The sequence below is a fragment of the Bactrocera tryoni genome, chromosome 1 (genome assembly GCF_016617805.1).
Source record: "Bactrocera tryoni isolate S06 chromosome 1, CSIRO_BtryS06_freeze2, whole genome shotgun sequence".
Taxonomy (NCBI): domain Eukaryota; kingdom Metazoa; phylum Arthropoda; class Insecta; order Diptera; family Tephritidae; genus Bactrocera; species Bactrocera tryoni.
In genome coordinates, this window is record NC_052499.1 from 26,950,405 (window position 1) to 26,975,464 (window position 25,060).

The window sequence follows — 25,060 nt, forward strand, 5'->3', positions numbered from 1 at the left end:
CAAACCGAAAAGATGAACCATATTGGTTTCCACCACTTTGTATAATACTGGAACTTTCTCTACATCAGGAATTTCCGCAGAAATGATTTCATCAGTTTGATCTGGTGTAACCATCATCAAAAGAAGAATGCGGAAAACCTCTCTTTTGCCACTCAACAAAGTACATCTAGCATCCAACAGCACCACATATACGTTGCCTCAAGATAAAGTCAATCAAACATCGTAACTGTTGTTTGAAAAGTCATGCTGTGACATCGTGACGATTGCTTGCTGATTGACCGCGTTCCATAATTCCGCACGTTTGTCACCGCATCCTGGAAGTACTTCTTGCCTTGCCTTGCCATACGTCGATGGCAAAAATAACGCCGACCGATATTAGGGCGACCTCTTCGTGGCTTTGTAACAAAGTTCAATCTGCAATTGACCTCTTTCTGTGAAACGCACGTAAAGTTTTCACTGAATAATTTTCAATAATTTTTCTTTTGAATAGCCGGAATAAAAAGGTAAGCGACCGAAATTGAACGATTAAAATAATATACAAATCAAATCGTTTTGGAATTACCCAATTTTCCGAGTTTTCTTCATGAAAAGTATGAGGTATTTTTATTTCTAAACCTTAGTTGATCCACAACGAACAACCTCTGAAAATTTCAAAAGGATTGGTTCAGCCGTTCTCGAGTCTTAGCGTTACTAACAAACAAACATTTATTCGTTTGTATGTGAAAAAGAAAAGGGATGTTTTTAAGGTTTTTCCGGCAATTATTGGAATTTTTCTCGCCGTAAAAACCATCTTTGGACTTCAGCGATCATTTAAAAAAAAGAATTGGCCAAATTGGTCCAGGCGTTGTTGAGTTATGCGCTTACCAACACATTTTGCGATTAATTTTTATATTATAGAAATATACTTACAACACAAAAGCCGTTGTTGGTTGGAGCTCGTGACGCGTGTTGAGTACTTTTAAGGTTATCTAAATCACTTTTTTAACTAAAATTTGATTAACTAAACTAATCGTGCCAAATAGACTTAAAATTAATAATTTTATTATTATGAATAAAATAGTAATAATTAATAGTTAATATGAGAGTTACACTGATATAGCAATATGTGACCTGGTTTGGAAAGGGGGCTTACTTGTCAAAAAGAACAAAATCTGCTAACGAGAAGCGGCTATTACTTTTTAAGCTTTTCCCTCTGGTTTATGTATCAAGTGTAGCTCCTTTTAGTAGACCTTACAATTATGATATATACTACTACAATTAACATAAACTCAGAGAACTTTGTAGAGCTAGCAGAGAACTTAAAAAGAACAATTTATCTGCCTGCACCTTCTCTATATTTTAAGAAGTTCTCTGCCTGACGGTACTTTTAAGTACCATATCCTTTTTATAAACTGCGGTATCCCTGAAATTTATAATTCTCTTGTTTTGTTAATAAAATACGCATATGAATGATAGTATAGAAAAATAAATTAAAAATACTAATTATTTCTGAGCTTGATCAACTAAAGGCTAGATCAAACGTCTTCTGACCATAAATAGAGTCCTCCAATGATTAATAAGGGCTATACTATTGGCACACTTTCACAATTCACTGTGCAGTTAATAAAGGTAGCGGAGGTTTGCGGTATAACTATTTATACTCATACAAGTATTTGGGTAGGAATTAATCACATAATTATTGGTAATAAATGAAGATATTAAATTCCAATATTGATTACAGCTATTTAACTTACACTTAAACAGCATAATTTTAGTAAAGGCGTCAATTTACTGTAGAATTACACAAACAAATATTTTGAGGAAAAAAAAGTGATTTTTTAAGACACATTTCGAAAAAATATAAATCGTATATAACTTGTATACCAAGAAGTTTGCGGGGCATTACTATGGATTCATTCCGATCCAGACGAAATTTCAACACCAAAAGAAATCACAAACAGCGGCAAATGGGCGAAGATGGGTATAGTAAGTACATAAACCCAAAGTGAGCATGCGGTTACAACTGCGGCTCAGCCCAATTCTGTTTGCCGCTAGCCTGCCAAATTCCTGTGGAAGCATGGTAAAAAAGCAGGATATTGGTTACCTGTAATGTTGACCTTCACAATCACGCGTGAGTTTGTGTGAGTTAGTATATAAGTTAATATCAGATTAGCAAATGGTTAGCAGGGATAATCGCCTTGTTGACTAAACAAGTCTACCGGACACACACAACACCTCTGGTAAACTGTGGAGGGTTGCAATGCAAGCGACACCCAACACAGCGGAGCTTGCAGCCGATGCATTTGGCTAACAGCTGCAAATGTCTTCTTTTCCGGCTGGTTTAACTGAACCTTGAACTTTGATTGTTATTGTAGCCGTGTTAATTACAGCAGGGGACGTAAAAAATATTTCAACAACACACTAGGCTTTCTTCAATTCACGTCTACTCCTTAAAACATGCAATGAAAAGACAATGCCTTTTTTTAAAAGGTGTTAATGACAAATTTTCGAAACAAAATAAATTTGCCGCAAATAGCATAAAATCGTATTGTGACATTGGGTCTAAATAAAATGTTGAAAACAATAAAAATGCACACAAAGATTTTTGCATATACCGAGAGTTTTTAAGTTGCCACACTACCACCAGCTGTATTTTTGTGCCACGAAACCTACAATTGCTTGCGTAAATGTTTGCCTTCCTTACTTTCACTCATCCTTTTGTGCTGCTTTATTTGTTCGATTGAGTCACCTGTTCGATGGTATCATCTGAGATCGGCAGCGTGTGCAACTCTTCGTCCAATTCCACCTCGTTGGTTTCCTCTTCCACCTCATCACAGTCCTCTTCATCGTCGTCGTTCCGCTCGGAACTTTGCCTGACAACTTTCTTACTTGCACGTCGAAATACTGTGTGCCAGTAGCTGGAAATGGAGTTCTTCAACGACTGTCGACTCGGTGCGTTTGGCATGAAATTGGTGGCATTAGCGTGTTCCGCTGCAAGCGCAATGGAAATCAGAAAGAAAAAAAGTTAAACGATTAGTAGATTGTTGTAATCATAGCACCCAAACACACCTATGCGCGTAACGCCACCGAGGCGCAAATGAAAGCGTCTCGTATGCTCCTTCTTTGGCTTATCCAGCTCACCATCTTTGTCCGCTTCCTCCCTGACGATTTCGTCTTTCGGTTCTCCGCCATCTTCGGGCAATACATCACACGAACCGGTAGGCATCTCTTCGCCACCGTTATTTCGTCGATGTGTCAATTTGAAGAAACGTTTTAACGAGTTGGCCTTAGTGTTGTTTGCTTTGTGTGCTTCGCACGCCGCGTCGCCACGTTCTTCGACACCGGGTAGCGGTATGTCGTGCAATGGCGGTGCTGCAGATATGCTTTGCGACATCTTTCTTTGTTTGTGATTACTTTTGTTTTATTGTTGTTAATATTTGAAAATAAAATTTCAAGAATAAAAGATGATTTATGAGTTTTTTTGGGAAAATTTTAAAATCAATCTCAATACACAAAAACAGACAGATATTTCAAAAATATATATGCAGGCATTTGAAGAGAAAAGCGGTTAAGTAATGTTGAAACAAATGATGGGTCTTAAAACAGGCACGATGAGAATCAAGCTTCAGTTCAAAATCGTCGATAACTAATATAGGTCTCACACAGATTAAAAACTAACAACCAGACGTATTTAGACATCAGGGACATTGAAACCCCGTTTAGGTTACTAAATCTAAAATTTCTGTGCTATTGAAAATCGCAGACAAGCTGATTGATGGAGTGCATTTCAAGTTAAGTCCAAGAAGCTATTTTTTTCGCAAAATTTACCAACATGTTTTTTGAAGTAATCAAAGCCTCTCATTTCTCTTAAAACTAGGGGGGCCGATTTCAACCAAATTCGCTATATGACATTTTTCTGACATTCCTATGTCACAGTGCGAAAATGCGTGACATTGGACCGTCCCACATAGGGGCATTTTCCTTCAAAAACCGGACAAAAATGAAACTTACAAACTTCAGCGATGCTACTCAAAATTGATTTTTTTAGTACCTAAGTAACCGTTGTACAATGAACCGATTAAATGTATGACCTTCAGCCCGCTATATTGCCACACAAGTAGTCGAAACCTAGATTTCGTGCAGAACGCACGTGCCTATTCGGGCAAATCTCTATTGTTCTCGAAATTGCTAGTGGCTTTTTGTGTTGCGTGAAGTGAATTCTGCAAAATATTTTTATGGACTCTAGACAACATGGTATGTATTTAATATTGGTGATATAAAGATTAATTTAGTTAATGTATGATTTTGTTTTTTTTTCGGGAAAACAATGAATCATTAAAACACCTAAAATTTGTTTTTTTTTCATTTCTTAGAAATTAGGGTTTTTGTTATAGTGGCGGGCGAGGTCCAGCTTTGAATTATGTTTCTTAGTAAGCTACAGGGTTTCTACTTAACACATAAGCTTAAACATTTTCCCCGTCTTTCCCCCCTTTAAAAAAAGCGCGTTGAATTAGATTGGTCACTTGCATAAAATCAAAATTTGGAACATAACATTCCTTTCATATTCCTATGTTACTCTGTGAAAATGGGCGAAAACGGACTACAACCACGCCTACTTCCCATATAACACAATTTAAAACTCCATTTGATTCTTTCACTTTCCAGAACACAAATAAAGAATTAATTAATATAACGGAATAAAATTTGCGGTAATAATTCCCTTAAAGTAAGCCACCTTTTGAGCAATAATTGTTCAAATCAAACCAAAACTGTTCAAGCCCCTACGTACCGAACATGTGGACGCGATACCAATAGTTGACTTTTGACCGAAAATATCGTTCAATGTGAGAGATATGAAATTGAAATTCGCACAGAATCCTTTTATGGTAATAGTATTTCATTCTGTCAAAAATGGGTTGAATCGGGTCAATACTTTCCTGAGCCCCCATATACCTTATATAAAGATTTTAGAACTTATGATGACTTTATGCTGGATATATCCGCCAAATATTTGGGCCAACTCAATGAAAATTGCAGAACATGTTTTATTCATAAATTTGTTTCTTTGCACCTAAAATAGATACAATTGCGCGAAAACTTGAACTTGTTTCACTCACAACTTCGTATCTTTGGGCCTAAAATAAATAAAATTGAGCGAAAACTTGATCTGCCGCCATATAACTAATATCAGGATTTTCGAGCTTCTGCCTGTTTTTACTCCATGTGATTGATGATTGTATGTAAGGTACCTTAATGAATCCCTGGGCACATTTTTTAGCACTTAGACCTGGAAACTATTTTGAAGGGTTACACCTGAACATGCATACTTAATTGCCTCGGAAGTTCGATAATATTTTCCGTTGTATTCATCGCTTATTTTGTCTGTAGCAGGCGCTAAGATTAATTGCGTTTTTATGAGCTGATTTTCGTTTACTCACTTACCCTCACTCACACTTCGTTGCTTGTTCCTGTCGCGAATTTTTAGCCAACTGTAACAATGCTCCAGCCAGACACTCCTCTGTATGGTTTTTATATATTTCCAAAAATAAAGATAACCTTAAAGGGCCGTCGATTTTCAAGATAAATAAAAATCGCTGAAAGAAAAGTGTTTCGACGATTGGAAGAAGCTCTGGAATAATATCGAATGAGGACTACATTAATGTAGGCGTATGAATTTATATTTTTTTAAATCAATTCTTCTTCTGAAATAAGCAAAATTAGTGCTCAGTATTAGAGACGAAATTATGGAAATTATATATATAATAGTTTTATACAAACACCAGCCCGATTTGCCAAAAAATAGTAAAAACACTTTTATTGTACTTTAGGTTAATAATTTTATTTTTACAACCGCACGCTTTCGTTGTCTTTTAGTAAGTGAAGTAGGGCACGCATGTGCATACAAAAAGAAGCAAAAATGTTCTTATGTAGAGAGGGAGAGAACAAAGAGAAGAGAGAGCTTTGCCTCTCTCTGAGATCTTCATTGTTCATTCCCTTTCCACACACACACAATGTGTATGTGTACAAGTGTGACTTTTGGTATTTTCAACACGCCACCTCAAAAGTTACACTTTTACAAAATTAAGGAAAAACAAAAGATAATTTTTAAACGAGTGTGTGCATATTCAAATGGTTGTATTATTTTTCTTTTCTGGGGCCTCTTTTTTTTTTTTTGATCCAGCATTTGCTGCAAAGAATTGGGGAAACCCAGTAAAACCCAATCAGATCAATAAAAAAAACATAAATTAACAAGATTCGTTTATATAAACAGCAATGGTTAGACTAGAAATTATTTTAGTTTGATTATTGTTAAATATATATATATATATATATATATATGTATATATATAAAGAGATCCAGTTTGTCTTGGTCATCAAGGTTCAGGCTGAAGGTCCAATTAGTCCCAGTTGGTCTCGCAGTGCAGTGAATCTAGCTGTTGGTAGTGACTTCGTTAAAATATCAGCCAATTGGAAATCTGTGGAAATATACTTGACGCAGATTAGTTTGTTTTCAATTTGTTCCCTGGTAAAATGATATTTAATATCTATATGCTTAGTTCTCTTGTGGCAAGTAGGATTATTTGCTATACTAATACAACCTTGGTTGTCTTCAAAAATATCTATTGGGCCATTTAATTTTAATTTAATTTCATTTATTAATGACTTTAGCCATAAAGCTTCTCTAACACCTTCAAATAAGGCCATATATTCGGCTTCGGTAGATGAAGCAGCAACTGATTTTTGTTTCATAGTACTCCAGGAAATTGAACAATTTCCAAACATTTTAAATATATATCCTGTAGTACTTCTCCTATCAGTCTCATTTCCAGCCCAATCAGAATCGACATACCCTATAAGAATATTATCTACTTTAAGATTCCTTTTGAACGATAACTTCAAGTCAACAGTTCCTTTTAGGTATCTTAAAACTCGTTTAAGACATTGCCATAATTCTTTATTATTATTATTAGTATACCGGCTTAAGATACTTATTGATGTACTCAAGTCCGGACGTGTGCACAACATTATATACATTAAACAGCCAATTAAATTCCTACATGGTGCTTCACATGATTCTTCCGCTTGCAAGTCCTCATAATTTAATTTGTTTGGAAGAGGGGTACTAACTGGATTACAATCCTCCATTTTGAATTTCTTTAAAACATTTTTAATATATGCAGATTGACTGAGACAAATTTGATCATCTTTTCGATCAATTTTTATTCCAAGGAAATGTCGTATTTCACATAAGTCAGTCATTTGAAACGTACTTGAAAGATAAGTTTTAAATTTAGACATACTTTCGGAATTACTGGTGGCAATTACCACATCGTCAACATATAATAGTATATATATATTTTTACTTATATCTCCCTTATCTAAAATATATATACATCGGTCTACTTCTAGATTCTGAAAACCAAAATTTTTAAGTGCACTTTCAAAAACCTCAAACCAGCATCGTGCAGCTTGCTTAAGGCCATAAATAGCTTTATTTAGTTTACATACTTTATTTCCATCATACAGGTTTAAACCTTTTGGAACCTTCATATAAATTTCATCCTTTAAAGTTCCATATAAAAACGCTGTTTTTACATCCATATGATGGATCAGTAAATTATATTGATTAGAAAATGCCAAAAGAAATCTGAAACTAGAAATTCGTGCAACAGGTGCAAAGGTCTCATCATAATCCATCATATATTCTTGGGTGAAGCCCCTTGCTACCAGTCTTGCCTTATATTTTAGTAAATTACCATTTTCGTCTTGCTTTAAACTAAAAACCCACTTGCAATCTACTATGTTTTTATCCATAGGCCTTTGCACTAAGCACCATGTATTATTTACAAAATGAGAATTTAGCTCATCTTGAATGGCTTCCTCCCACAAGATTCTGTCATCGCGAAATTTAATTTCCTCATATGTATTGGGAATATCACTTAAACATAATTGGGTATTCATAAGACATTTTTCTAAAAATCTATATGATAATTTTGGTTTATCTTTATTTCTCTCACTGCGTCTGATTTGTTGATTTTCATTTTCACCAGTTTCAACTACTGGATCGGTATTCTCGAGACAAGTGGAATTTTCATTTGAGTTTTCACCAGACTTTGAATCCATTGATTCATTCATTTCCTGTGATTGAAAATTTGACTCTTCATTCTCTTCAATTGGAGAATCATGACTTCTGCTATCATCATTATGTTTTACCACAGAGTCATTTTCATTTAAGGTCATAGATTTTATGTTTCTTTCGTCCACCACTACATCTCTAGCTATCATAAATTTTCTCGATTCCTCATTCCACAATTTATAGCCATTTGGCTCATACCCAACGAGTATAGTCTTGATGGATTTTTCATCAAATTTTCGCTTACGCACTTTATTTAGTGCGTATACAGTTGATCCAAAAATTTTCAAATATTTTAATATTGGCTTCTTTTTATGCCACATCTCATATGGTGTTTTTCTTATATTTTCCAAAGCTCTACTTGGGGACCTATTAACTAAATAAGTTGCTGTTAAAACAGCTTCTCCCCAAAAACTTTTATTAAGTTTAGTACAGTTAATCATAGAGCGAGCTTTTTCGGTGATTGTTCTAATCATCCGCTCTGCAACACCATTCAATTGTGGGGTATGAGGAACCGTTAAATGATAGCTGATACCTTTTTCTACACAAAATTCACGCATTTCATTAGAGAGGTATTCCCTACCATTGTCAATATATAGATTTACCATTTTTAAGTTGAAATGAGCCTCACTTTTTGCCACAAAGTCTTTGAATACAAAAAACACGTCTGATTTATATGTTATTAAATATGTCACACAGTAATGTGTGAACTGATCAATAAATACTACATAGTAGTTTTTATTATCAATAGTTGAGGGCGTAATCGGACCACACACGTCAGAATGAACTACGAACAATGGGCGGTCAATATTTTCTTTGTTTTTAGATTTTTCAAATTTTAGCCTAGATTGCTTTCCGTTAATACACGCCTCACATATTTCATTTCTATTTAGCTGTACGTTTTTTATAAGTTCAACATCTTCAAACAAGCTATTCCGTTTAATTTCTAAGAATTTTCCTACACTAATATGGCCTAACCTTTCATGCCACAAGCGATATTCTGAATCATTTAAAATTTTGGGTGTATATACTATACTATTTAAATAAAATTTCACAATCGGTACATTATACTTACATATCCCTTCAAATGCCAAGTTACCATTTTTGACTACTTTTATACCATCCGGATTAAATTCGACGGACATTCCAGCATCTAGCATCTTCTTTACGGATAGTAAATTGTGCGGGATTTCCTTGCAGTACAGCACATTATATAATGCAATGTTTTTCCCAGAACTGTTAAGACTAACTAGTCCTTTCGCAGTAGCATACACAAATTCTCCACGCTTTGCAATCTCAATAGCCACACTTGGATTTATATTCTCATACTCGGAAAATAAAGTTATGTCATTTACTATATGATCTGATGCCCCTGAATCTAGTATAAAATCTACGCCATCTGTCTTTTCACTGGAATTAGCTAATTTCATCATAAATGCGAAAGCATAGTCCGGCTGCGTTGCTGCCATCTGAGTCTGTCTCTCTCTAACCGCTACGTTCATCATAAATGCAAACGAGCGTTCTGGCTGCGTTGCTGTTGCCATCTGAGCCTGTTTCTCTCTAACATTACTTTGGACATGAACATTCTGGTTGCCACCTGCCTGCCTTTTTAAGAAGAAACAGTCTTTCTTCATATGGCCTAATTTGCCGCAATTAAAACACTTCAACTTAAGCTTTGACCTATTCTGAAATTGTTTCTTCACAATTTTTGTTATTTTGTTTTTGTATGTGCTATCCCTAGGCTCTCGATTGCCTATAGCCTGCAACACTTTTGCACTTGTGTCCTTGCCAACTCCTTTTAGTTTAATTTCGTGATCGAGAAGCCGAGTCTTTACAAAGCCTAATGTTAAATTACTCTCAGAGAGAGTTTCTATCGCTGTAATTACACCATCATAGCTAGTTGGAAGTGTTAGAAGCAAATGAGACACTTTGTCCATTTCATCTATCTTGGCTCCCGCCGCAACTAACTCAGTAACCAAATCATCAAATAAACGAAAATGGTTTACTAGCGGAGTATCACCCTTCAGTTTTAAAGACAATAGTTGTTTGCGTAATGAAAGTTGAGATGCCAGGCTTTTACGCTCGTAAATAGTGTCTAAATTTTCAAAAATCTCCTTAGCCGAGTTCCCATTGTTGGCAAATACTAAAAAAGAGTCACTCAAATATTCTATTACAAGACTCTTTGCATTTCTTTCTGCCCGCTTTACTTCATCACTTTCCTTATCATTTGGTTCCTCATCAATTACTTTTAACAACTCGTTTTCCTCTAACAAAGCCCTGACTCTAAATTTCCATATAGAATACTTTTCCCCGTTAAAAGGCGTTATGTTTCTCTTTCCTTTTTCCATCTTCCGAGAATAACTGTTCTTTTTTTTTTTTTTGATTGCTATGCGCTTCTCAGAATTTTCGTTGCTAGTCTGCTCTAATACTCACACAGAAATTGAAAAAAAAATGTACGCCAATTTGGTGCGTTATACAATACAAATATGTATGTACATATATGTACGTTGTTCACTTATGTATAAGCACAAATTTCAATATTAATTAATTTGTTTAGACTTGATTTAAGTTTCAGTTGTTTCACTTTTCTTATTTCAATTTTATTATTTGTTAACAATAAAAACGTTTCACTATAGCACTTAGCTGCAAACTGTGACTGGGCCCATAACCTATGGAAATTATATATATAATAGTTTTATACAAACACCAGCCCGATTTGCCAAAAAATAGTAAAAACACTTTTATTGTACTTTAGGTTAATAATTTTATTTTTACAACCGCACGCTTTCGTTGTCTTTTAGTAAGTGAAGTAGGGCACGCATGTGCATACAAAAAGAAGCAAAAATGTTCTTATGTAGAGAGGGAGAGAACAAAGAGAAGAGAGAGCTTTGCCTCTCTCTGAGATCTTCATTGTTCATTCCCCTTCCACACACACACAATGTGTATGTGTACAAGTGTGACTTTTGGTATTTTCAACAGAAGTAACCTAAAATTCCCAAAAGGACTATCAAAAAAAAATTATTTAAATACGATTTCTATATTTGTCAATCAAAAGGTGCATACTTATTGATGCTTCTCTGCTCATGGATTTTGGGATTTTGGATTGATGTGTTTCATAGAAAACCTGAACGCTGTTAGTATGATAAAGTTATATGAAAGGAACTGAAGTCAGCTGAAATACTTTACGGCACACATAACCATGACAAGAGTCTGATGAGAATGTTTGGGCTTTAATGAAAGCCATAATATCAAGAAAACATTTAACGTCAGTAAAAGATTCCATTGGGCTACCTCAAACATACTATGCGGATAATTTGCAATCTACTCATATTCCTAAAATTCTAGGAAGCTAACGCACTTTCTTTAATGTGCGCTGGGTGTAATGAAGGTCAGACCAAAATATAGATTGGTGACGTAAGAATAAGAAGCCGGAAAAAAAATTGAAGTGAAATTGCAATGTGCAAGAAGGCGATAACCACAATGCGACCACTACCTGTTGAGCACTTGTATGACTACAACCCCCATATACGCCCCCAAAATCTATCTCTATTCACACCAATACACATCCAAAAGTGTGCTGATAAAGTTCAAACAGCTGATAATGTTTGTAAACAAAGTGCTGAGCCGGCGCATTGCGTCGACAGCTGCCCAAACGATGATAACACCAACAAATGCATAACGGAAAATGTAAATATTTACAATAACAAACACTTGTGGCTTCCATATATGTATGTACATACATGAGTAGTTGCTTTGTTTACACACGGTAAATGAGAAGGTAAACAAAGCAGCGGTCATCGCCAGAGCGCATGTCCTGCCGCCAACAGCTGTTCACGAAGTGGCGATGAGACGGCGCGCAAAGGCGAGGGCATTTATTGATTTTACGAAATGCCAAAACGTTAATCAGTAAAGTAAAAAGAGGGTTTGGTTATCGCAGAGCATTCCACAGCTGCCACTGTGAGGGGTTGCCATACCTCAGCCCCGCTGCCGAGCAGTTTCGTTGCACAGTTCTCCGCTTCGAACACTTTCACCGTATAGATAACTGTCGTGCTGGTGGATACATACACGCGAAAATTTTCACTTGCGAACACTTTAGGTGGAGATTTTGGTAGCTGCAGTGCGTGTGTACGATAATCTTGTGAAAAATTGCAAATTTATTAAAAAAATTAACAAATTTTGAGGCAAGTCCTTTACAATTTTATAGCAGAGTGTTTGTTTATTGTGTGGAATCGAAAAATTAGCTATTTTCTTGCGATAACTGTGAAACTTTTGCTTGAGGCTCTACAGCATCCGTAGAAAGTAGGGCGTAGTTGTTATATAATTGCTGGAGTTTGTGAAAATTTTGATAAAAATTACTATAATTAGTAAAAACAGGATCTTTAAAGACAAGAAATTTATTGTTTGATATTTTTCCATAAGAATTTCCTTTTATTTACTTGTTTTTCGTATTTTGCAGAATGCCAACTGCTTTGGGAGCGGCTTTGGCGATGGGAAGGATTTGCCTGATATAATGTCTGATACCTTCAAAAATCAGCTTGTCAATATGGGCACTCGCGCAGCTGCTTGTAAGTTGAAAAATATTCAAATATGCACAAAAAACTCACATAAAATCTATATACATATATATATTAAGGTGGGCCAAAAATAGTTTTTATTTTTTTTTTCTTAGTTACCATGAAAATCTCATCCGACATGACTAAAAACAAGTTCTGGTAAGACCTGAGCTCTTAATATTAATATTAAGCCATTAATTTGTAATATAAGATGAAAAATTGTGGAAATCATTTTTTATAATTATCTGTTGGACTTTAACTACGAATAACTTTGAATGAGTTGACTCAGCCAAAAAATGTTCTGGACCTTTTTTGTAGATCGGTAAATTTCCTATAAGAATAAGTGTTGATTCTCCCTTACCAATTATTTGCTTGTGTACATTAAAAATCCAAACAAAAAAACAAAATTTCCTGTGTTATTTATATGGGAAATCGAAAATGTCGATGAGGCACCTCTTAATATTAAGAGATCAGGTCTTACCAGAACTTGTGTTTAGTCATGTCGGATGAGATTTTCATGGTAACTAAGAAAAAAATAAATAAAAACTATTTTTGGCGCACCTTAATATATATATTATACAGTTATTATATAAGTATGTACATACTTATGTATAAGACCTGTTTCCTGCGATCTGTGCCGAGCTTTTACTAAATATTTATATTTACGTAAAAAAGCCATGCTCAACTCGAGGTCTTAGTTTCATTAAGTCGTTGAAAAATGTTCCAGTAATAAATATATAGTGTTTGCTCGAATCGATTTCTACTGTATTTGTCGAGAGATATGTACATACATATGTACATATAACCACATAAATGTAAATATAATCATATTTGGTTCAAATCTTATATTTTAGGAATGACTTTTAAACTCAAACTTCCCTATTTTATTTTTATACATTTCTTACAAAAAGTATTAAATTAAATCTGTTTGATATCAGCCACTTTTGCCAGGGATTTGTTACTAATTTGAAGGAAAAGTTTTGATCGATCATAAAGATCTCAACTATCCAACAAATACCGAGGACCGAAGGCATATAATGTCTGAGAAAAATATGATAAAAATGCGATATGATCGACCATAACGATATTGAAAACACATTTATTAATACATGTGACAAAAAAGTAGTCGCAAATTTTAAATAAAAGGCAAAATATTTAATTATTTATCAATATTTATTTTGTCGCCACCAGATGTCCAACGATTTTTCTAGTCTTCGAAACACTTTTCATAAGCACTTTTTGTGATGATCTTCAGCTCTTTCATCGAAAACCGGTTCCATTTCGATGATTGTTTACTTGTTTGCATGCCAAACTCATAAACCCATGTCTCATCGGCAGTTATAATGCTCTCCATGAATATTATATCGGAATTCTCACGATCAAGCATGTCAAAAAAGATCTGTTCGTAGGCTTGTGTTTTTGGTAAAACTAAATCACTGTAAGCCTTTTCCAACAATCGCAATGATTCCGCACAAGAAATTTGGTTATAAATACGAAATTTGAGTCAAATTCTTTATGTGATATTTTTATCCATTGTAAAATTCGCTACGCTCTACTGAGATGTATTTACATACATATACATATGTACTTAAGCAGCTGCTGTAAAAAACTGGTTTATATTTAGCATAGTAATTAAGGGGTTACATGGGTTTCCTCGGGTAAAAAACGGCCTTTTTTCAACTATTTTTTCTCACATAAAAAATTAAATATTTTATTTGAATTTTTTATTGTCACAAACATTCACAATTAACAAAAGTTCTGAAATTTTTGAAAAAAATATTTTAAACTCGCCCATTGCGACGTCAATTCCGGTGACCGCTTCAGAAAAAAGATGTGCCCACGTTGGCAAGATAACTCCTTACAGCACATCTAAAGTGAAAAAATACGTGTTTTAGTTAAAACCTTGACACAGAACTTGAACGAAGGGAAAAAAATTAAAATTGGATTTGTGGCAGACATTTTTTTAAAAAAATGAAAATTTCGCGACCATTTTTTTTTTTTAAATAATCGAAAAAGTCTTAAAGATTTATATCTCAAAGATCTGTCTAAAATTTCATGACGATCGGTTGAGTAGTTCTCGAGAAATCTTCAAAACCGGTTTAAAGACCGCGCACTTAGTCTAGCTACCCTCAAACGCACAGGTTTTCAAGGCTGTGTCTCCGAAACTATTACTCGGATAAACTTAAAAATTTAGGACAATATTCTAGAGATGTTGTAGAATTTATTAAGACATTAAAAAATTTTTGATACCCGTGAACCCATGCAACCCATTAAGGACATTCATACCAACTTAGCGAAACACGTTTTTTGAAATATGGTATCTACACCCGGGGAATTAATTACAATTTACGGATGCTTTTTTGTCGCAATATATGTATGCATAATACTGAATTAAGAAATCACTAACTTCGAACGGAAGCGCATATTAAGTATTTTCCGTAGCGATAAGCATTTGAGGAATGAAAAATATGTATGTAGTATATTAAGATTTCAAGAAACTGTATTTTAACAATTGATATTACCTTTTATTGGATACATCCCCACTTAACTCAACTGGACTAATTTTATACTTTATTTTCTTAAAAGATATGTGACTGAAGTTTGTATTTACATATGTACCTAAATATATTTTATTACTTTATATTAAAAAGTTAAAAAATAATTATTTCAAAATCGACAAATGAGTCCTTTCCATGATAGCAGAAATCGGCTTAAACACAGCGGTGGCAGGTGCACCTTGTTTGCATCATTTGACGTTAGGATCGTCCAAGTGAGCAAAATTCCTGACAAAGTTACATCTAATAGTGAAAGAAATGGGTCTGGCAGTGAACGAGGGCAAGACGAAATATCTCCTGTTATCAAACAAACAGTCGTCGCGCTCGCGACTTGGTACTCACGTCACTGTTGACAGTCTTAACTTTGAAGTTGTAGATAATTTCGTCTATCTTGGAACCAGCGTAAACACCACCAACAATGTCATCCTAGAAATCCAACGCAGAATAACTCTTGCCAACAGGTGTTACTTCGGACTGAGTAGGCAATTGAGAAGCACGACAAACAAAAACCAAACTCTATAAGTCACTCATAATTCCCGTCCTGCTGTATGGTTCAGAGTCTCGGACGATGTCAACAACGGATGAGTCGACGTTGCGAGTTTTCGAGAGAAAAGTTCTGCGAAAGATGTATGGTCCTCTGCGTGTTAGCCACGGCGAATACCGCATTCGATGGAACGATGAGCTGTACGAGATATACGACGACATCGACATAGTTCAGCGAATTAAAAGACAGCGGCTACGCTGGCTAGGTCATGTTGTCCGGATGGACGAAAACACTCCAGCTCTGAAAGTATTCGACGCAGTACCCGCCGGGGGAAGCAGAGGAAGAGGAAGACCTCCACTCCGTTGGAAGGACCAAGTGGAGAAGGACCTGGCTTCGCTTTGAATATCCAATTGGCGCCACGTAGCGAAAAGAAAAAACGACTGGCGCGCTGTTGTTAACTCGGCTATAATCGCGTAAGCGGTGTCTACGCCAATTAAGAAGAGGGGAGATGTGAGAGTGGAACCTGTAGGTCAAAGGTTCACATGAAGCGGGCGTGCCTTTTAAATGCACCTCTGAGCAAAAAACTAGATACATAAGTATATCCAATTCGAACAATATTCGAACAGTAGAGCATAGTCTAGAATAGTCGAACATAGTAGAGTTGAAGATGTCAAGAAGGGCAGACCAGCGGCATCAGCCGCTGACTCACAAGTAAATTAAATTAAATTGAAATACATACATACGTTATTTTGTATTAAAAAGTTGAAATGTAAACAGAATTAAAAGTAATATTTTAGAATAAGTCAAAATGTGTAAAAGTGCCAAATAAATGAATTTAATAAATTAAAAACTAAATGCATATTGATAAAACTATCCGCGTTCCTTGCCAAAAAAAGTACGAGTTCGTAGATGGGTGTAATTGGACCATTGTCACGCCCACAAAACGCCATTAACCGAAAAAAGTACCATAACTAGGCACTAAATTAAGATATAAAAATCTAATTTGGCCCAGGGGATCACAGTAGTAAGGACATCGTGGGTGAAAAATTTTTAAAAGTGGGCGTGGCCTGCCCTCTAATAAGTTTAATGTACATAACTCCTAAACCACTAATGCTACAACAACTAAATTCGCCTAGCACAAATATTATAAGAACCCCTCCCGACAGTGTGAAAATGGATGAAATCGAATGATAACCCCGCCCACTCCCCATATAACAGCACTGTTAAAAATTATTAAAAACGCGATAAATGAATAAATAAATAACCCAGAGACATTGAATTTTACCCCCGAGAACATGTGAGATATATTTAGTAGGGCCGGGGTCAAATTTGATGGGTGTAGCAGGACTCACTTTTAGCTGAATTCACATATGTATATATGTATGTACTTATTTCGAGATCCGCCCTACCGATTATAACAAAGTTTCGTTCGTAACATTTCTCTGAAATCTTATGTTACAGTGTGAAAATAAGCGTAATCGGACTACAACACTCTTAAATACTTCCCATATAACACAATTTGACATTGCATCTGATTCTCTCACTTTCTAGTATACAAATCAAGAATGAATTAATATATCAGGAAGAAACTTTGCACCAATAGTGTATTTGAGGTATGCCATCTATTATTAAATATTGTCCAAGCCACTAGGTACTCAATATGTAGTAGATCCAGTATTTATAGTTGTCTTTATATTGGATCGGTCAATGTGTCAGATACATAATTGAAATTCAGAGGGACTCCTATGAATCGGGTCAATACTTCTCTTAGCCCCATATACCTAATATAAAGATTTTCGAACTTCCGGGTGACTTTATACCGCATATATCGGCCAATATGTGTATATTTTTTTATAATGGTGCATTTTGGGCTTGGAAAAAATATAACCAACAGACCTTGTGTACTTGAAAAAACTTCCCAGGCTTCAATCCTTGCAAGTTGCAAGAGTATGAGATGCTAGTTATAACTAAACTTAGCTTTTCCTTACATGTTTCTGTAATTAAAAAAAATTCGGTACTGAAAATAAAAAAGGGGATATTGGCCCATTCCAAGCCCGATGTGTGCAATTTTACGCTAATTTTCATTAATTATGTTCATTCAAAATTGATTTGTGAACTCTATCTATGCCTTCGTCTATAACATCTTCTTTTTAAGGTCCACTGACTTCGGTGACAGAAAGAAACTAGTGCCGAGTATAGAATTCCAAATACTTATTTTCTATATAATTGATAACTGCCTACTATGCTAAGCAGCAACAAGAATCGCCAACCGAGACGTTTTTTCTTTACGACGACGCGAGAGACACAATCCGAAATCTGATGTGTCATGAAAGCCAAGAGAGTTAAAATTGCTCAGCTACATAAAAAAACTTTGCTGCTATCACGATTCTCACTGAGAATATTATTTCAAGCGTTTCCCTACGACTAGTTAGTGTAGGTAGATTTAAAAGTTTTAAGGGGGTGTTCTGGCCTAGAAGCATGAATTTCAGGTAATTTTTAAAGTGTCGTAAAAAAAAGACAATTAATATTTTTACTATCCATTTTTTATTAGTTATTTCTTCATTTTAGAAGAGTACAGAAAAAAATTAAAAACTAAAAAAGTAAAAAATTTCAAAAATTATGAGCTGACGAAGTGGGGGGTCTCTAAAAATTTCCACGTGACCATACCCATGATTTCAACTCTCCTAGCCATCTGAAACCAAAAAAAAAAAGATTATTAATCTATAATAATGTCGCAATAGCCGGAACTGCGGAAAAGTGGGAAAAATTTTTCCAGAAAATGGCGACTGCCTGAATACAAAAGTTTTCATGGATCACTTTTTCTGATTATTTCGAATTTTTTAAAAATAATAAAAATAAAAATTTGGGGATGGGGCTAGTTCCAACCATAGACAAGCCTATAAAAAAGACTCTATAAAAATTTCAAGTAAATGGGTCCAGTAGAACCTGAGAAATCGTGGGTATCGTTCCGAAAAAGTCATTTTTGAGAAAAACGCGTTTAAGGTTTAGGAGACAATTCTAGTGAACACGGACGCCACGTCAAAAAATCGGCCCTATCTCTGAAAATAAGTCGAATTTTGAAAAATCCTTCCAAGCTCATATTTTTGAAAGTCTAAACTTTCAAGATATGTAAAAAAATCAATTTTTTCAAAATCCTAGACAAGAATATCCCCTTAATAGACCAATGATTGGAGGATGAGTTAACCTAGAATTCCATCGGAAATACCTAAAGGCGAAAAGTAAAAATTGTTTTTGACCAGGCTCTAACTTGGCAGAATGGATTTAGGAACTAGAATTCCATACCATAGATCCATATTCCAATGTAGGCCTAACCAAATTTGGAAAAAAAGTTTAAATAATATACGGGTCTCTAAAATCTTTTGACAATCTATATCAGTCTGTGTTTGTGATGGGAAGAAGGTTCTCTCACGAAGTTCTTTCGCCAACTAAGTTCATGACGAGAATGATAGCTACATACGTAAATCGGCGAAAGACAACTTGGTATGCAATTATACACGAAATTAAGAAGTTAAAAGGAGACAAAAATGCCTCTGCTTGCTTTTTTAAAATGGAAACTAAGCTTCAAAGCTCGTGTTCTGTACGTTTTGTTTAAAATATATTGAAAAGAAAAGCATCTTTCAGGACGTATCTAAATATATTTAGCAAATAAGTATTTATTTTCAAAAAATTTATATACAACAATTTATATAAATAATAACGCTCTCTCTTTCAGTCCAAGCCAAATTGCGATGTCTCCATGATTCGCATGTACGCCTGCTACAAAATACCCAACCCACGCCATCTGGCGTCGATATTGCTAACAATATCAAATACTTTTCACAAACCCTACTAAGTAAGTTACCCACTAAACAGTGACTTTTCGCAAAGTATTGTCGAGATTTATATATGTATACATATATAATCATTTCTACGCAGCTGTCCTCAAAGATGTACGTACCTCACCACACGAACTTATACGCGACCCCTCCGAGGATCCCACACGCATGTCAGCCTACCCAAATCTTGAATATGGTAACCTCTATAATGCTCTTACAATGCTCATTGATGTGGCACCGTGCATACAATATGGACAAATCGGTGAGTGAAGATAGAGATTTATGCAAGTATTAAATTTTAAAAATTTCTTTTCTCTACTAATTCGCAGTGTTTGGAAAGGCTCTGTTGCAGTGTCTTTGCTGCATACTACCTTTTCTAGATAAGGATTTAATTGACAATTTACCCTATCTGGTCAGCTCTACTATGTCTGTACTACCACCAGCTCTACACCAAGATATCGTTAATGCACTATGCTACTATATTCTACCATTTACTATAAGTAAGTAAGAAATCGCAAACGGAAAACTGTGGTTTTTCAGCCCTGTATAAATCTATCAGCAGTGAGAGCCATGCTCAAAAAGCATTGTCCAACTCCAACAACCTAAAACGTTTAGGCGTTTAAGCACTTTCGACTCACTTAGGTAGAAAGATTTATGAATTAAGAACTAGAAATAACGCTCCAAATCATAGTTGTGAAAAGTATTTATTTTAGCTTGGCTGAAAAATTCTTAAAACTCTCTTCAGTTCTTGAAAAAAATTCAAGCTTGAACTTTATATTTTCCCATTCGACAGCCCGACGCAGCGCAGATGAACAAGAATGTCAGGCATGTCAGGCAGTCTCTTCGGTCATTATGATGGTTCTTCAATATTCTCATAATCCCGGTAAGTACTGTTTTCATATTGGTGTCTTACAAATGGTTTGATAAATTTTACAATGAAACTTTACAGCACACCACTGTCAACTGCTAGAATGTCTGATGACACTTAAACACAATGTTGTCAAGGATATACTTTGCGTTATCGCATACGGCACCTCTATGTCACGTTCATCGGCAGCCAAACTACTATTCTACTATTGGCCCGCTTTCGATCCGAACCTATTCGATCGTAAAGTTTTATTGTCCAAACTAACAAGTACGTAAGCGTTTATTTCAGAGCCAAAGATACGATTTACATATAACTCAAACACAATCCAATCCTTTATTTCGCAGACGACATGGTGCCCTTTGTGTGTCAATGCGAACAATGCCCCAACGCTGGCAATGCTGAGGCGGCCAAAGTTTGTTTTGATCACAGCATCAGTATCAGCTATGCACCCGACTGTCCACCCCCACTTTATCTTTGCATCGAATGCGCCAATGAGATTCATCGTAAACATGCAAACCTCGAGTTCGGCGACATTCTCCATCCCATGCAGCAAGTCTCTATGGTATGTGAGAATAAGAACTGCCGTTCGACCGATAAGGCAGCCTTCTCGATCTGTTTCTCTACCGAGTGTGCTAGCTATAATGGAAATCACCCGATACGTTACTGCACTCTGTGTCACAGCAATCGACACAATTCACGACGGGGTGGCGATCATGTAGTGCATCGCAGTCTCCAAATCATTTGGCAGATGGATCCAGAGATACAGATGCATATGGTCGAATCCGTGATTAGTTTGTTGCGCGAGGCTAAACCTCTTAATTTTGAGCCCGGCAAGGACGGTTCGGATCCGAAGAAAAACGGTGGCAATGGCACACCAGACACCATAACATTGGAAGAGCGTCAAATGTTGGGCCGCTATGGCATCTGGTTATTGGTGGGTCGTTGCACACCGACTCCAGAAATGCCAGTGGAGGTATTGGGACGCATACTTAGTATGCTCTTTCATTGGTTCCACGTAACTGCGTGCTCATATGATGGTAAGTCGAGAGTAAAGCCATTTATCGTATTTATTCTGTATTCAAATTAATCCCACATAGTAGCAAGCCAAATCGAGAGCACCATCGAAAAGCTTAAAGTGGAGCATGTCTGTAATTGGCTAAAGGAGATTTGTCGTATACATTACAATGTGAGTATTATACATAATAGGGTCTCATTACTATCTTATAATTATTAACACCATTTGCCTTGTATCTTCGCAGGTCTTTATCTCTTGTTTGCTACCACATCCGCCAGAGTATGCGCGTGTGGGAGGACACTGGGAGACGTTAGCCTCACGAACTAGCCACCTGAAAGAGGGACTGCAACGTCTCATATGCCTGGTACCCTATGAAGTCATTACCTCTGAAATCTGGGACTATGTTATGCCACATTGGATGGAGGCCATCACCAACGATGTAGGCGAAAAGGAATTGAATGAGCTAAAAATTGTACTCAGCAAAATACTCGATCCGGAAATGTCGCCACTCGGCTTCGATGCTAAAACTATGTACAACTTTGTGGCGATACGGTTCGAGAAGACCACAGCTAAAGTGCAACAACAAGCTTTGCATTGGTTGCAGATACTCACAAAGCTAGGTATTCTAATACCACTGGTGCAGTTATTCGCCATGTTCGGCGATGGTGTACGTATCATGAAATATGGCGTGCAACATGAGCTCATGCGCGAAAAAGAAGGACAGGGTAAGGGACCAAAAACCCCCTTGAAGGAGACGAAAAACGAATTGGGTAATCCACCGCGTCGAAGCTCGATTTGTAAGTTATAAAATCTATTTAAATGAACTCTCCTAATCAGTTATTTTGTTAATGGCTTTGAATAGCTCCAGTGGTCGAAGACGACTCGGGCAATACATCGGCCATTTCGGATGACGAAGCGCCTACCAATCGTCATACCGAATTTTCTACAGATGCCGAGCACAATCTTACTTGTTGCATTCTCATGTTGGATATCTTGTTGAAGCAAATGGAGCTGCAGGACGTTGAACAGCACATGGGCATACACACCAGCGTCTGTGAGAATGTAGCACGCTTGATCAAGTGCATGGTCACTGCGGCACGTGTGGGCTTGAGTAGTCACGTCTGCTCACTTAAGGTAAATAGTTCGGTTATATATGTCCATTAACACGTAAAATTAAACATTTTTTCCCATCTTTTGACTAAGGTGGCTGAGTGTGCTTATTGTGAGGCATCCATTATGTGGCACCAACTGGCGACCAAGCTGGTACAATTTATGGCACCACTGAATCCTGTACGCCCACCAGATGTGAGTAATTTATCATTTTTAAAATAAGTTTTTGTGCCTCATGGTAAACAATTTCATACCTCTCGATTTTTTTATGCGAAAATTTATTAGAAGCATAACACGTGTCCACTACATACGAGTCCACCAAATCGTACAGGTTTTTTATTTACCTCAATTCTCAAATACTGCTTTCACTTGGCTTTGGAACAGGAGTCCGCTCTCTTCCACTTTCAGCCAATACGGTGTATTTTTGTTTTGAAACTAATGACATCTTCTAGACAATGAAGCCGATAGTTTATAATTCCTTGAATTATTTTGAAGACCTCATAAGGTTCATACCATTGATTAATATATCTTATGCGTGAATCCCGAATAACCCCAGGTTTATCTGAATTATTTATTGACTAAGTCTATTCTGCAGTATAAGGAATGCTTGTGGTGATAGAACCTAATATCTGGTTGAGATGTTTAACTTCTTCCAAAATCGACGAAATTGTCGGCAATTTCGAAGCAATGACCTTCAACAGTGATGTGGACACCAAGACGTCGGTCCACTGATTATTCATTCAATGATGAAATATATTCATTCAGATCTTTGTCCTCAACCAGACTCATTTCTCGCATTCAATATCTACATAATATTCCTCAGGAAAAATTATTGCCCTAAGGCACACTATAAGCCGCCAATGACACTAGAAGCTTGTCATGTCTCATGTCTCAGTGTATATGTACTTATATATAATATGTTTTTTTTTTAAGATATGCAAAGAACAAGTCCAATCGGTTTCATACAATATGATCTATAGATAAATAAATACAAACTTAGAAACCGGATTATAGTTCACAGTTATTAGAATACTCTAACATAATAATTATTTTACTAACCACTTTTTAACGTGTACGTGCCTTGCTTTCCGCTTTCCACAGATACCAATCGAAGACATCATCGAAGAAGAAAAATCCTCTCGCAAGAGTCCACCCGAAAGTGACAAGGAGAAATCGCGTGAACGCGATGTATCACTATCAATGGCACCGCTGCCCATACCTTTGGGTCCACTAGGCGGTTTTGCAGGTGCTTCAATTTAAATTATATCTATTCATTATAAATAGACATAACACACACACCCTCACCTAATTTCAAACCTATACAAACACACGGAACCCAAATTAAAAGTTCTCCTTCGACCTACCTTAGAAGCTACGAAAAATTGGTGGAGAAATTTCGCCCACATTTGTACATACATATTATAGAAGAAATTGGCTTAATCAAACACATTGAAAATAGACCACTGTAAATTTGGCGTAATGCAACCACTTAATCTGTAAAAGCATAGTAAGTGTGTATTAAATGTATTGGATAACTTCACGCTCTGTAGCTTTGTACTAGTTTACGTAATTGTATTTCAAATTAGACCACCTGTAATTGCAAGTCAATTAAAATCGTTCAACCACATGTGGTTGAGTTAAAATAAATCTAAAACAAACGTTAAACAGTTTAATAAATTAAAAATATTTTAAATAGTATTGTATTAAATTTACAGCCACCCTAGCATTTGCACCCTGTATGCTCTCTAGTATATACTTGTATATAAAAATTTGCAGTTTCTTTACAAAATATTAAATCACGTGATCCAAAATACTTACGACTCTCACAGTGCAAGGAACTTTAAGCCATTCTAACAACTTTATCCACTTGATATATGCAATAATATTCACCAAAATTTACGACTTGAAACACAAAAAAAATTTCTAAAATATTTTACAATAAATAATTATCACTTCAATGCAATGAACGCAATTATAAGTACTTATATATTATACTATATATAAATTTTTTTTTGTACAGACAACTCAACATTAAAATTGTTTACCTCACTTTGTTATTATGTATCTTGTATCTCTATCTCTCTATCTTTCTATCTCTCTCCTTATCAACAAACGCGTACTCTGAACTCTAACTCTCTGTGCTCTCGCCTCATTATACCTATGTACGTCCTCCCAACACCGCGTGCCACTTTTTAACTCTACTAATATGTACAACAACTATTACTACTACTACTACTACAACAACAACAACAACAATAATCACAACAAATAAATAAAATGATACTAATTCTTTTACATAAACTTTTGCTCATCCAAATCCTTAAGACATCTTAAAGCTAGATCAATTCTTTTCAGACGATGGGAAGATTATAATTATGGCAGGTGAAGCATCCCAGCATTCAACCAGCATTCACGTATTCCTATACTATACGTTTTTTCTACCTTACTCTACTCTACTAAAGCTATTACTTAATTACATAATACTTTCTTTTTGATTGATTTTTGATAAGTAATTTTTGAAAACAA

At 35.8% G+C, this 25,060-nt stretch overlaps 2 protein-coding genes across 12 annotated transcripts in view; one reads left to right on the forward strand and one right to left on the reverse strand.

Annotated features, from left to right (window-relative positions):
- Positions 1-2,475: 2,475 nt before the first annotated feature.
- LOC120782661 lies at positions 2,476-3,498 on the reverse strand. 2 transcript variants are annotated; one of them, XM_040115037.1, is made up of 2 exons: positions 3,121-3,498; positions 2,476-2,970 (listed from the first exon to the last, which is right to left on the reverse strand). In XM_040115037.1, exons 1-2 carry the CDS (start codon positions 3,371-3,373, stop codon positions 2,708-2,710), a joined length of 516 nt encoding a protein of 171 aa, XP_039970971.1. In that variant the 5' UTR covers positions 3,374-3,498; the 3' UTR covers positions 2,476-2,707. The 2 variants fall into 2 exon arrangements, with proteins under 2 accessions (XP_039970971.1, XP_039970970.1); XM_040115036.1 differs by having other exon boundaries at positions 3,049-3,498.
- An 8,709-nt stretch (positions 3,499-12,207) lies between these two features.
- The window catches only part of LOC120780863 (protein unc-79 homolog), a 32,982-nt gene continuing 20,129 nt past the window's right edge, over positions 12,208-25,060 (forward strand). For 4 of the 10 annotated variants that reach the window (XM_040113105.1, XM_040113113.1, XM_040113127.1 and 1 more), the window contains exons 1-14: positions 12,209-12,294; positions 12,570-12,678; positions 19,439-19,558; positions 19,642-19,803; positions 19,871-20,041; positions 20,335-20,424; positions 20,491-20,676; positions 20,754-21,446; positions 21,507-21,595; positions 21,669-22,221; positions 22,287-22,558; positions 22,628-22,729; positions 23,636-23,780; positions 24,860-24,916. In XM_040113105.1, the coding sequence (XP_039969039.1) occupies positions 12,624-12,678; positions 19,439-19,558; positions 19,642-19,803; positions 19,871-20,041; positions 20,335-20,424; positions 20,491-20,676; positions 20,754-21,446; positions 21,507-21,595; positions 21,669-22,221; positions 22,287-22,558; positions 22,628-22,729; positions 23,636-23,780; positions 24,860-24,916 (2,695 nt within the window). In that variant the 5' untranslated portion in view covers positions 12,209-12,294; positions 12,570-12,623. Of the gene's footprint in view, positions 12,295-12,569; positions 12,679-19,438; positions 19,559-19,641; positions 19,804-19,870; positions 20,042-20,334; positions 20,425-20,490; positions 20,677-20,753; positions 21,447-21,506; positions 21,596-21,668; positions 22,222-22,286; positions 22,559-22,627; positions 22,730-23,635; positions 23,781-24,859; positions 24,917-25,060 lie in introns of all 10 variants that reach the window. The other 6 variants (XM_040113121.1, XM_040113139.1, XM_040113099.1 and 3 more) reach the window with 5 other exon arrangements.

Bases quoted from the DNA above. Each gene is read 5' to 3' on its own strand.
- LOC120782661 (XM_040115036.1), bottom strand. From the start codon at position 3,373: ATGTCGCAAAGCATATCTGCAGCACCGCCATTGCACGACATACCGCTA. The intron at 2,971-3,048 runs GTGTGTTTGGGT...TTGCGCTTGCAG, and splicing joins CGGTGGCGTTACGCGCATAG to CGGAACACGCTAATGCCACC.